The sequence below is a fragment of the Microtus pennsylvanicus genome, chromosome 2, assembly GCF_037038515.1.
Source record: "Microtus pennsylvanicus isolate mMicPen1 chromosome 2, mMicPen1.hap1, whole genome shotgun sequence".
NCBI lineage: Eukaryota > Metazoa > Chordata > Mammalia > Rodentia > Cricetidae > Microtus > Microtus pennsylvanicus.
The window spans coordinates 98,368,544-98,381,117 of record NC_134580.1 but is presented as its reverse complement, the minus strand read 5'-3'; the positions used below and the strand labels follow the sequence as shown (position 1 = coordinate 98,381,117).

Here is a 12,574-nt window from a genome sequence, read left to right as displayed (position 1 = left end):
GAGTCCTCTCCTTCCGCCATGTGGGTTCTGGGTATATCACCAGCCTTGATATGTTGTTGTTAGTCTCCATGTAACTTTGTCCGGTCTCTATTCTCCTGCTATGGGGTGGAGAGACAGCCTGTGAGGCTGGCTTGTTTATTTTATAAGGAAACAGGCATAGACAATCTGATTTACAGGTCTTGGACTGAATCCCAGAGGGAGAAAGATGGGAAGGGAAACAAGTAAACAGCACGAAGCCCAGGTCCTATGCTTATCTGGACCTTGTTTGTATCTAAATTATGGCTCGGCCTCCTGCAGGCCAGGTGTGCCAAGTGCGGAACTGCTCCAGAGCTCAGGCCTCTTATTGTAGCTAGCTGTATCCCCAAGAGGTAGCCGTTACCCATTGAGATCTTTGAGGAAAACTTCACATTGAATTTCCACAAAAATAACTCTTGTCAGGGAATCTTCTTGTGCAGACCACAATGTGTTATTGTGATAACCACCTGTGTTACCACAGAGTGTGTTCCCTCCGAGCCCTGCTGCTCCCAGCTCGTCCCTGCTCCGAAACACACAGCTAATGGGGTCTTCTGGGCAGGTACTACATAGTTGAGGAGATGCTGCTCCACCCTCAGGGTGGTGAAAGGTATACCATTGCAGCCTATATCTTGAAAGTGCTAGAGATTGAACCCCCCCCCCCACACACACAAAATACCATACTATAGAAGGAAAAAGAATCCTCAGTCATGTTCCTCCCTCCCCACATCCCTGTGGTGCCACACAGTGGATAAAGGCACAGACTCTGGGGTCAGAAAGCCTTGTTTGGCTCCTGCTGCCCTGGGAAAGCACTGTGAACGTGGGGAAGTCAGTTCCTGTCTGTAGGTCAGGAGACACCATGGGCACGCTGCAGGAGTGTTACAAGGTCTGCTGAGATGAAGCCCTAGGAAGCTCTTGAAGCAAGACTGGAGCCAGAGCCAGTAAATTTGGACAGCTATTACGTATTTTTAGCCGTCACTCCGCTCTCAACAATGAAATGTTCAGAAAAATACTTTGTTAGCTGTAGAGCAAAGTCGGCCTGGAAACAATGCAGAGACTCCCCACAGGTCTAGCTGAAGTGGCCGTCATTGTTAACGCAAGTGCCCCCTTTTAAAAATAAGGTTAGCATGCCTAAGTGGGCCCAGATAGTTGATGTCTATTTTTAGATGATTTACACTTCCTGCAGCTAGGAACAGCCATATTTTAGAACTGTTTAAACAACTATGTCATCCAAATTGCCAAGAAAAATGATGCTTGTTCAAGTCAACGTGTTTGGCTAAGACATATTTGTGTGTTTTTTTTATTTTATTGTGGTAAGAGTATTTAGCAGGCAATCTTAGTCTCTTTACAATTGTCTTTCCTCCTTCCCCCACCTCTAATGGAAACAAACAGAAGTGCACTTATCTGAATGTTTGAGTCATGGGGCTCACACCCGGACCACAGCACATGTGTGGACGTCAGAGGACAAAATACAAGAATTAGTTCTCTCTCCTCCAAATGGGTCTCGGGACTCAATTTGTCGGAGACCTGGTGACAAGTGTCTTTGCACACTGAACCATCTCGCGGGCCCCCTTACCGAATTTTTACTTCCAGTATGGAATTAACTCTGGGCATGGTGGTGTTGAACCTGTCTCTAGGGCTTGCTCATGTGGCCCAGCTGGACTGTTCTGCCTGCTGGCTCTCTTCCCCTTGAGTCTGTGAGTCTGACTGTTCTGGTCTCTCACAGGTAGAATCACACAGCATCTGCCTTTGTCTGCAGTCTGGCTCGTTTCGTTTAGTATGTCCCCAAGGTCCATCCTGTTGTCACATTGCCACGTGCTGCAGAATTTCCTTTTTCTTTAGAGCTGAATGATATTTTACATTAGGAATATACCACATTCTCCTTATACATTCATCCATGCATGGACTCTCGTGTTTCATGGCTTGCCTCAAAAATAATGCCACATTTAACATGGGAGTGCAAGCTGACTGTCTTCATTCCACTTCTTTTCTATAAATACCCAGAAATTAGATTACCAGGTCATATGCTAGTTCCATTTTTACTTTTTTTGAAAAATAAGGCATGTTTATTAAACACTTACTATGTTTAATAGTAGATCCCGGGTATGTAGTGGTGGACAGAGTGAAGAGGGGAGCCCCCCACTGTGGGTGCTAAGAGCCAAGCTTGGGTCCTCTGGAAGATCAACAACACATGTTATTAACCACTTAGCCCTGAATTTACATCTTCAGGTCACTAAGTAGACCATTATAGACTCCGTGCTATGAAAGGAAGATTATTGGTGCTGTAGGAACCTGACTTAGATGGTGGGAAGCAGCTGCACTGGGATTTGGGGTAACAAACATAAGTAAGACCTCCCCTGCTCTCCGGCTTCCTGTAGTGTCTAGTCTAGTGGGTGCCTGGGCCAGGAGACACCCCAAAGCCTGGAGAAAAGGCCTATTGGGAGGCCACATGGGGGAAGTCCCATCCTGCTGCATTGGGGAGGGACCCCCATGGGGGTCGATGCAGGCAGAAGGAAAGTACAAAGGAATGAAGACTGGAATATGCAGGTGCCTCTGACACACAGCAAAGAGCCCTTGTGTGTGTTTGTAGGGTATGGTGGGGTGAGGCCCAGGCTAGTCATGAAAACACTGATTCTCAGAGCACTGAGGGGACTCTCAGTGTTTCGAAGAGCTAGGGGTCATTTGGGGGCTGGATTGGAGAGGAAGGAGTCTGGGGTCAAGAAGGGCAATCTGGCTGCGTGGGAGGGAGCATGGCTGGCGTTCTCGGTGCCCATCTCTAATGGACACTCACCAACTGGGTACTGGAGGACACGAAGTTGACCAGGAGGCCCAGGAGACCAGGCACCACACTAACAAACCAACATAGAAGTTTTGTGGTAGAGTATCAGGGCCCCAACTAGAACCAGAGCTGTTAACTCTGGGAGGGAGGACCAGTCTTTGTCAAGAGGAAAAGTTGGAGCAGGGGCTGAAAGCCACGCCAAGGCCACATGAGGGCCCAGAGAGAATCTGGCCTTGGTTCTGACTGCCCTCCATTGTTTTACATCCTTTTATTGACACATATCTTGTTTAAGACTTGTGTGATTAGAAATTTGGCTCTGGGGAGAAATTTAAGCCACCCCCCACCCATTAAAAACAGACTGCCAAATTTGCTTCCTCAGGTCCCCTGACTTGTATTTACCTGAGCCAGGGAGCAACTGCAAACCCCAGCTTGCATTTCCTGGCAGCTCTTTCTTTGGCCCAAATGAGGACCACAGTTTCCACAGGCCCTGTGACGGGAAACCCCTGATTGGATGAACGGGCCCCTTCCTTCCTGACCCTCCCTTTGTTCCTGGAACGGGGAGCCAGGAATGCCAAGCTGGAATCTTCCGAAGGGCACATACCCTTTTCCCAGCTCCCAAAGCTTTCATTGGGGCTGATTATATCTCTTTTTTGTTTCATATCAATAAAACTTCCACTGGAGGGCTTAAAGCGTTGAAATGTTTATAACTGAATAGGGCCGAAGAGGTGGCTGAGTTGTGAAGAGTGCAGTTGGGCTCTTGCAGAGGACCACACTCTGTTCCCAGCACCCACATGGTGGCTCACAACTATCCGTAACTCCAGCTCCAGAGAACCTGGTGCCACCTTCTCTTCTGCATGGGCACCAGGAATGTACATGGTGCACATATGTAATGCAGGCAGAGCACTCAGATACAGAAAATAAATCTAAAAACAAACGGATGTTTAAAAACCATCTTGATCATCAAAGGGGGATGTTGCTATGTAATTTCTGCAGCCTGCACACACGCATGCATATGTGATGCTCGTATAACATATAATAAGATGTATCTCTTGTAACGGCAGTTGGGAAAGTTGTACCAAGTCTGTGCGCACACGGAACCACTACCTTCATCAAGGGATAGAACTCTGTCACCCCTAGGAGGTCCCTCTTGGTTCCAGTCATCTAGTCCCAGCCCCACCCCTGCTGTAGGCAGCACTCAGGTGTCACCTAATCTTGCTGTTCCAGAACTTTGAGATGAATTGCTTAGTGTGTACAGAATTCCTTCACTGCAGTTCATGTGTTGGGTGGGCCCATGTTACATACAACCCTCTTTACAAGTCTTTCAGGAGACAGCTGGATTGTTACCTGAGTTTATAAAGTCCCTCAGGAACGTCCTCTTGCCCTAGATCTAGACTGGATTCCACTCTAGTCAGACATCTTTTGATAAACTTTCACTGTGACCTCACTGTGCCTCAAGCACTGGATACAGAATTTTGGTTTTTTACTATGACTAGTAGATGGCATCTTGGACAGTTTTCTAAGTGCTAAGACTATTCTAAATGCCCCATGTGTTAAGAATGCAGCCCTAAAAGGTATGTGGGTACGTTAGGGGCTCCATTTTACAAACAAGGTAACAAAGATTAAACCGCTTGCACAAAGTCACAAAACCACTATGATGTAGGCAGGATTAGATTCAAGGCATCTCTCTGTCTAAGCCCACTCTGCCCATAACAATGTGTACAACTATGAAGAAGATGGTTCCTGTGGTTAAAGAATTTATAAGCCAAAGAAGGGTACTGAAGAGATGGCTCAGCAGTTGAGAGCGCATACTGCCCCTCCAGAGGCCCTGAGTTCTGTGTTCCCAGCACCTACCTTGGGCAGCTCCCAACAGCCTGAACTCCAGCTCCGAGGGATCTGAGCCCTCCTCTGGCTTCCATAGACATCTGCACACATGTGGTATTCACTTATACAGACACATGCACACAGACAGACAAACATAAAATCTTTAGGGCCATGCATGGTGGCACATGCCCCTAATTCTAACACTCTGGAGGCAGAGACAGGCAGATCTCTGTGAGTTCCAGAACATCATGGCCAACGTAGTGAGTTCCAGGCCAGCCAAGACTACATGATGAGACTCTGTCTTGAGAAATAAAATAAGGTTCAGTGAGAAACCTTGTCCCAAGAGAATAAAGCAAAAAGTGATCAAGCAGGCAGGACACTTTATTGTCCTCTTGCCTGCACACAAGTTCACAGGTACATACATATGCATATACCATACACACACACACACACACTTGCTATAATCTAGATAATCTTTTATTATGCCATGTGAAATCAGCCAGTTACAGAGGACAAATATTGTATGATTAATTCCCATGCAGCACTGACAGCAGTCAGATTCATAAACCTAGAGAGGAGAATGCTGTTCTGAGAAACTGGGGAGGTGGGGGATCCAGCACAGCTCCAGGAACGGACCGGACTGAGGTAGTAAGCGAATGAAGAAAAGACAAGCGCAGCCAGATACACAGAAAACTGAGATTGGGTGGTCTGAACTCTTGACTGGAGAAAACACAGCACCCTGGAAGCTCAGTGTGTTTATTATATCCAGTTTAACAGACAGACGGAGTTGTTGTACACAGCTGAACAAGACTGGGTTATTACACACAGAAAAACTAGGAGGCCGGGCTTATGGTGGACAGCTGGGTGGAGGGCTGGGTTTAGTTCATCTCTGCAGGAGCAGTCTCTCTCTGCAGGAGCAGTCTCTCTCTGCAGGAGCAGTCTCTCTCTGCAGGAGCAGTCTTCAAACCATAAACATTGAGTGCTGGGAGGGATGGTGGACATACTCTGAACATACTGTCAGCATTTATGCTTAGTCCCTCTCATCCAAGGAAAGCTTTGCCATGCCTCTGAACCTCACCCCAGCAGGGGAGGCTTTGCCATTCTCCTGTGGGTCTAAGGCTCTGGGGTCTGACGTGGCCAGCTCATGTCAAGAGTCCACATTCTCTCAGGACCTCACTCGTTCAAGGCTCCCCATTCCCTATGGAAGATATAGAGATTTAGTATTGAATGGGTTTCGAGTTTTAATTGGGAGGATGAATGGTTGTGCAACAGTAAGACTAGAGTCTTACAAAATGACTAAAATGGTAAAAATCATTATGGTACAATGGGCAATTGAACAAACCAACCTTTCCCACTTTAGATAACTCTGTGCTCTCTTCTGAGATGTTCAGTGGTTTCTACTCTTGATTGTGTTGCCTGGTGTGTGGCAAGCAGTCCTTTTTGTTACCTGTTCAGTGGCACAAAACCACAGCTCCCATTGTTACTTTAGAAAGAGGAAATACAGACAGGGCCATCGCTCCAGAGATGTGTAATGGCTTCACCTAGCGTGGACTTGCATAGCAAGGATCTCACCTTAGCACTGGAAAGCTACTCACCGCCTCTGTGCTTGATATCTCTCTGTCTCTGTCTATCTCCCTGTGTGTGTGCACCTAAGCATCCAACCCAAGTCCTCATGTGTGCTCTATCACTAAGTGAGTCCCCAGCCAGAATCTTATTGTTTACAAATTGTAAATTTTAATTTAGGCTGTAGTTTAACACATGTTGCGTCACAGCAAAGTAGTCATCTGAGGTGGCCTGAGAGGAAGAGCCACCATGTCCGCATGGCTATGCCGACATTAGCGATGCTGCTCTTTCCATTTACCTGTAGGGATGACAAGCTTCCTTTGGCACTTATATAGTAATACCTATTTCAAAATCAAACAAACAGCCAGGCAGTGGTGGCACACACCTTTAATCCTAGCAGGCAGAGGCAGGCGGATCTCTGAGTTCCAGGCCAGCCTGGTCTACAAGAGCTAGTTCCAGGACAGGCTTCAAAACTACAGAGAAACCCTGCCCCAAAAAACAAAACAAAAAAAAAATCAAACAAACAAAATAAACCTATTACTAATTCTAGTTTCTTGTGTATCTGTTCCCCTCCCATACTCGTTTTTCAAAGGGATGAAAACTTTAGTCCACAAACCTCTTCACTTTTCCTACAAGATCATTTTTCCTTGGGCACTTCCTCATCTGCCCTAGGACCCATACTCCATCCCCAGCCAGCATCCCAGGTTGATACTAACAGTGTGGGCTTTTGCTGCAGTGTGTTTCCATAGGGTGCTGAGCACTGCCTGACATTTAACATTTTATGTGAATGCTATCATTCTGTGGTCATCTTTTTTGATGTGTAGGTTTTTTTGTTTTCTGTGTTTTTGTTTTTTTGTTTTGTTGTTGTTTTTTTGTTTTTGTTTTTGAGATGAGGGTAACTTTATAACCCAGGCAAGCCTCAAATTTGTAGCATTCCTCCTGCCTTCTCTTCTCAAGTGATAATAGCTTGCATATGAGCCACCATGTCTGACACTATTCATCTCTTTGAAACCAATTTCTACCCAGAGCTTTCTTATTTATGAAGGGTAGAGTTTTTTGGGGTTTTTTTTTTGCTTTGTTTTTGTTTTGTTTGTTGTTGTTGTTATTGTTGGTTTTTTTGCTTTGTTTTTGTTTAGGGAGAAGGTTTATTGTTTGTTGTGCTTTTTTGTTTTGGTTTTTGGTTTTTTTGAGACAGGGTTTCTCTTTGTATCCCTGGCTGCCCTAGTAGATCAGGCTGGCCTCAAACTCACAGAGCTCCTCCTGCCTCTGCCTCCCGAATGCTGGTATTAAAGGCATATGCCGCCACCACCTGGCTAGGGTTTTTCTTTTAAAGATTTATTAAATTTTTATATTATCAAAGTTTTATATGTACAAGCGGTTGTTTGTATGTAAGTCTGTGTACCATTGTACATCCAGAAGAGGATGTCAGAACTCCTAGAACTGGAGTTACAGGCAGTTATTAGCTGCCATGTGCTAGGAACCAAGCCCAGGTCCTCTGGAAGAGCAGCCAGTGCTCTTTACCGTTGAGCAGTCTCTTCAGCCCCCACCCCCACGGGTGTTTTGCTGTAGTTGTTGTGTGTTTGTTTGTAGAGACTCACCTCTGCTGACAGGTTATCTAGCTTATTCTTTTTGCTGCCTGGTATTTTCTTATCTGAATAAATCAAGCTTGATATTTTTTAAAAAATATTTTCAGTAAGCAAGGTGCACTGTTAAAATTGCATGGTAGCTACCTCGGCGCTCTTGGCATCATTCTCTAGACTTTGGCATGTGTCTGGAGTTATCGGGAATAGGAAGGCAGCAGGAGAGGCGACTGCTTCAGTGGAGACCATGGCTCTGCAGCTGAGCAGCCTGGGAGTAAAATAACCTTTGAGTATTGGCCTCCTGTGTGCCTCTCCTGGGAACTTGCTTCCTTGGGGGAGATGGCCGAGAGTCTTGACCTCAGGAAGAGTGTTTACTTAACTGCTTGATTTGGAACAGATTGGTAGGTGGCCAAACACGACCAGTGGAATCTGTTGTGGCCCTGTCCATTTTAAAGAGGAAATTGGCAAATGACCATATTGTGTGTGACAGATGTTTAAAATACTTTTTAAACACACATAAGCTATAAAAAGTCCTCATGATAAATATCAATCACAGTTCCCCCAGACAACCCTTGACCTCCTTCAGCATTCTGTAAACCTCCATTCCCGTGCTTGCTGGACACCCTGGGAATGCAGGTGGCCTCCAGGCTCCCTTCTTTCTTCATCTCAGAGGTTTTCTGGAAAGTAAATCTTGTCCAGAGAGTGAGCCTTTAGCCCACAGTCTTCAGTGTCAGGACTGGAGGTCAGTTCTGCCCCTCACCCAAAGACCTGTGCTAGGTGAGGTCAGAACCATGAGTGCCAAGTCAGTTTGCCTACACACAGGGCTTCATCAAGCTGACCAGGGGCCCCGTTTTGTCCCTTTCCCTGGGAGGGTGCCAGATCCCCAATATTAGCTACGTGCATCCAGCCCAGCCCTCTCATGAGAGATGGTTTTCAAGTCGTAGGCCCTGCTGCCTCAGATTCAACGCTCTTCTTCACTGGCGTTCTCCCACGGCCGTGTCCCCCAGAGTGTTCCGCACACTGACAGAGCTTTCTCTCCACCCAGGGTATGACTTCTGCCAGGTCCTACAGTGGTTTGCTGAGCGGGTTGACAGGATCATCCTACTCTTTGACGCTCACAAACTGGACATCTCGGATGAGTTCTCAGAGGCGATCAAGGCCTTCCGGGGCCAGGATGACAAGATCCGAGTGGTCCTGAACAAGGCTGACCAAGTGGACACCCAGCAGCTGATGCGAGTCTACGGGGCCCTCATGTGGTCTCTGGGCAAGGTCATCAACACGCCCGAGGTGCTTCGAGTCTACATTGGCTCGTTTTGGGCACAGCCTCTGCAGAACACAGACAACCGCCGGCTCTTCGAGGCTGAAGCACAGGACCTCTTCAGAGACATCCAGAGCCTGCCCCAGAAGGCTGCAGTGCGCAAACTCAATGACCTCATCAAGCGGGCAAGGCTGGCCAAAGTAAGCATCAGATAACAGGGTGGGCCCTGGGGCTGATGCTGGATTGCACTGCTACCATCCCAGAAGGCTCAGGGAGGGAATGTGATTGGTGCACTCCTTTAATCCCAGTACTTGGGCTGCAGAGCCTAGTGGATCTTTGTGAGTTTCAAGGCCAGCTTTGTCTTCATAGGAGTTCCAGGCCAGCCAGGACTATAGTAAGACCCTGTCAAAAAAAAAAATCACCATAATTTTGCTGCACCATTAATCTCATCATTCAGGAGATAGAAACAGGTGGATCTCTATGAGTTTGAGACTAACTAGGGCTGCACAGGCTGATTACACGCATTGAAACTTGGTCAGGAAGTAGAGTCAACTCTCCTTCTCTTGGTCTTCTGGTATAAAACAAAAAAGTGGTGGAAGGGGCTGACTTTGGTCTGGCCATGGTGTACTGGGTCAGCCTTCTGGGGTCCACCGTAACTGTGGTTCATTTAGTAGACAGATTTGGCATGCCCAGGCCAGAGCTAGAGTCATCTGGTGGAGGAGGAAGTCCCAGAGTCCCAGAGGGAGCAACTGTACTGACCAAGGAATGGGTGCTTGCCCATATGACCTCAGAGGATGGTGCCTAGGTGCCTGTCAGGAAGACAGGATGGCTCCCCAGAGGATCACAGGCCTTCCAACACCTTCTTTCTTCTCATCAGCCATCTTCCTACTGCAGCCAAATGTGCATGTTCCTATGTCTGAAGAGACCTGCCCCTGGCTGTCAGTGCCCAGGACACACTGCTACAACTTCCTGGTTCCCTTTCTTACGCCCCAGGCTGTACATACTTTTCCTCTGTGTGTCACCAAGCTAACTTGAGTCCGAAGGGTGCTGTATGAGTCACCACTCGCTGTCCTTTCTTCCTGGTATAAGCTACTTCTTCTCAGAACTCTAAGCCACTTTATTCTGTCCTGCAAGGCAGTTGCTCTAGCTAGTTCGTGAAACCACTTAGCTGCAGCTATTCTGAAAGGCCTGCTACCCTAGGCCTAGTGCATGGTAGCAGGAAATCTGTCTCATTTTGCTTGTTCAATGACCCTTTGACACATGGTATTTCTCTGTTCTAGCTGTTATAAATTAATTTAATTTCAGGGTATATAAAAATCTAAATTAGTTTTGTCATTGTTGGTTTTTGTTGTTTGTTTGTTTTTTGAGACAGAGTTTCTCTGTGTGACCCTGGCTGTCCTGGAACTTGCTCTTTAGACCAGACTGGCCTCGAACTCAGAAATTTCCCCTGCCTCTGCCTCCCTAGTGCTGGGATTAAAGGCGTGCACCACCACACCCTGGCTAGCCTAAATTATTTTCTAATCAAAGTCCTGTAGACTTTGTAAATTTCACGGGATTTAATGTCCATGGACATTTTAAATTTGCCAGTCGCTGCTGAGGGACTAGTGACTGAAGATACATCTATATTCAGTTATAGGGAAAAAAGGTGGGAGAGAAAGGGAATGAGAAAGAATATGAACAGAGAGCTGGAGAAAGAAAGAGAAGGACTGTGGATGTGACTGGATAGAGAGCTGCTGGAAATGCTGAGCACCAGCCTGTAGTGCTCCCGCCATCCTGAGTCCCTGGAGCAGACCAGCGTGGCCTAGGTTAGGGAGACACAAAATGCCTCTGTGTTCTGAAAGTGAATAATGGAAAGCCTTGTGCAGATGTGGGGGGCGGATGTTCAAATCTGCTGAGCTTACTTATAGGAAAAGAAATAGCATATTCTTTTCTTCCTAAGAATAGTGTCTGGCTTGTTCCTTTTCACAGAGGAAAATGTTTGTGGCACATCTACTTCCATCACCAGCTCCCCAGTGCCATTTGCACGTGATATGTCGCAATACTAGCGGAACATTAGGACAGGAAGCTGCCTGGGCTGGCTAAGAAGCAGAACTGAACACGGTGGCCCCTTACGTGGTACATGCTAAGTGGGTGCTCCATGAAGCTGTACCCCTAGCCCTCCTGCTGCAGTTGTAGGTTCCACTTTGGAACTTTGTCGTTTATTCTTAAAGAAGCAAGGAGCAGCCTGGAGGTGCAGCTCCATGGGTAGGGTGCTCGCCTAGCATGCCCAGAGCCTTGATTTGATCCCCAGCACTGCACAAGTCAGCTGCGGGGTACATACCTGCCGTCCCAACAGGACAGAAGGCTCAGAAACTCCAGGTCATCCTCAGCTACCTATTAAGATTGAGGCTAGCCTGGACTATGTGAGATTCCGCCCAGAAAAACACAAACAAAAATGTGGGGAAGGGGTAGGCAAGAAACCACTGAGTCACCCTGGACTACTTATATTTCCTTAAAATGCTTTTGTATGGGTCTGGTCATCTTTCTCTTGGCACAGTTTTCCTTCTGCAGCAAAAAAAAAAAATGCTTAGAAGCCATTTTTTGCTTGATAATATCAGTTACTTGACAGTTGGGCATCCTTATCCTTACTTCATACATGAAAACCTGACATTCAGAAAGCAGTGTAACTTCCTGGAGCTGATTGACAGCCTGGGAATATTACAGAATGCACATCCCAAACCCAGGTAGTCTGCTTGGTCCAGAAAGTCCTGATCTATATCCAGCGTACACATCTTCTGCAATATCTCCTTACTTTACACTCTTACTTTATATATTAATCTATAATTCTGCTTATTCTAGAAAATTCTCTATCGACAGAAAACCTACAAGGGACATTGTAAAATATGGGATGGGTAGGTTTTTAGATATCACCTAAGAGATAGGAGATCTGAGTCAGCTGATGGGATAATGATTCCAAAATTCATGGCCCACCCAGGGGAAGCAAATGTAGCCTCGTTTTTTTAAATGCTCATAGCAGATTCATTTAGAATAGCCAAGATGTGGAAACACCCCAGTGGCCATGTATGTAATGGATGGTACTCAGTACTGGAGAAGAATGAATATTGATGTGCAAAACAACATGGAAAAGTCTGAGCAGTGAGTTCTCAGCAGCGTGTGCCATCTCTCCGGCCTTGGGGGGGGGGGGGCATCATCCCTACCATTCACTCCTCTTCCCACCCCGGACTTGAACAGGTGCAGCACCCGTTTCCCATGCTGCCGGGCCATGCAGTGGTCAGTTAGAGTTCACATCTGAAATAGTGGTACATACTCCTGTAATCCCAGTGTGTGGAGACTGAGACAGGAAGATCAGAAGCTTAAAGACACCAAGGACTGGCGGTACACCTCGGTGGTAGAGCAGTTCTCTAATGTGCTCAAGGTCCTAGCTTTTGTCCCCAGCACACGGGGAAAAAGGAAGAAAAAACCGGACTAAGGGGTGGGAAAAGACTGGATGAGATAGCACGTATAAGTGTCCTGTGGCTGCTTTACCACAAGCTGAATGACAAATAAATTCTCGTAGTCTAC

General features: G+C 46.7%; 1 protein-coding gene across 1 annotated transcript in view; it reads left to right on the top strand.

Moving 5' to 3' along the window:
• Positions 1-12,574, top strand: part of Ehd4 (EH domain containing 4) — a 69,476-nt gene that overhangs the window by 45,810 nt on the left and 11,092 nt on the right. The window contains exon 4 of the mRNA XM_075961858.1: positions 8,801-9,213. Coding sequence (XP_075817973.1) covers positions 8,801-9,213 — 413 coding nt within the window. The remainder of the gene's footprint in view (positions 1-8,800; positions 9,214-12,574) is intronic.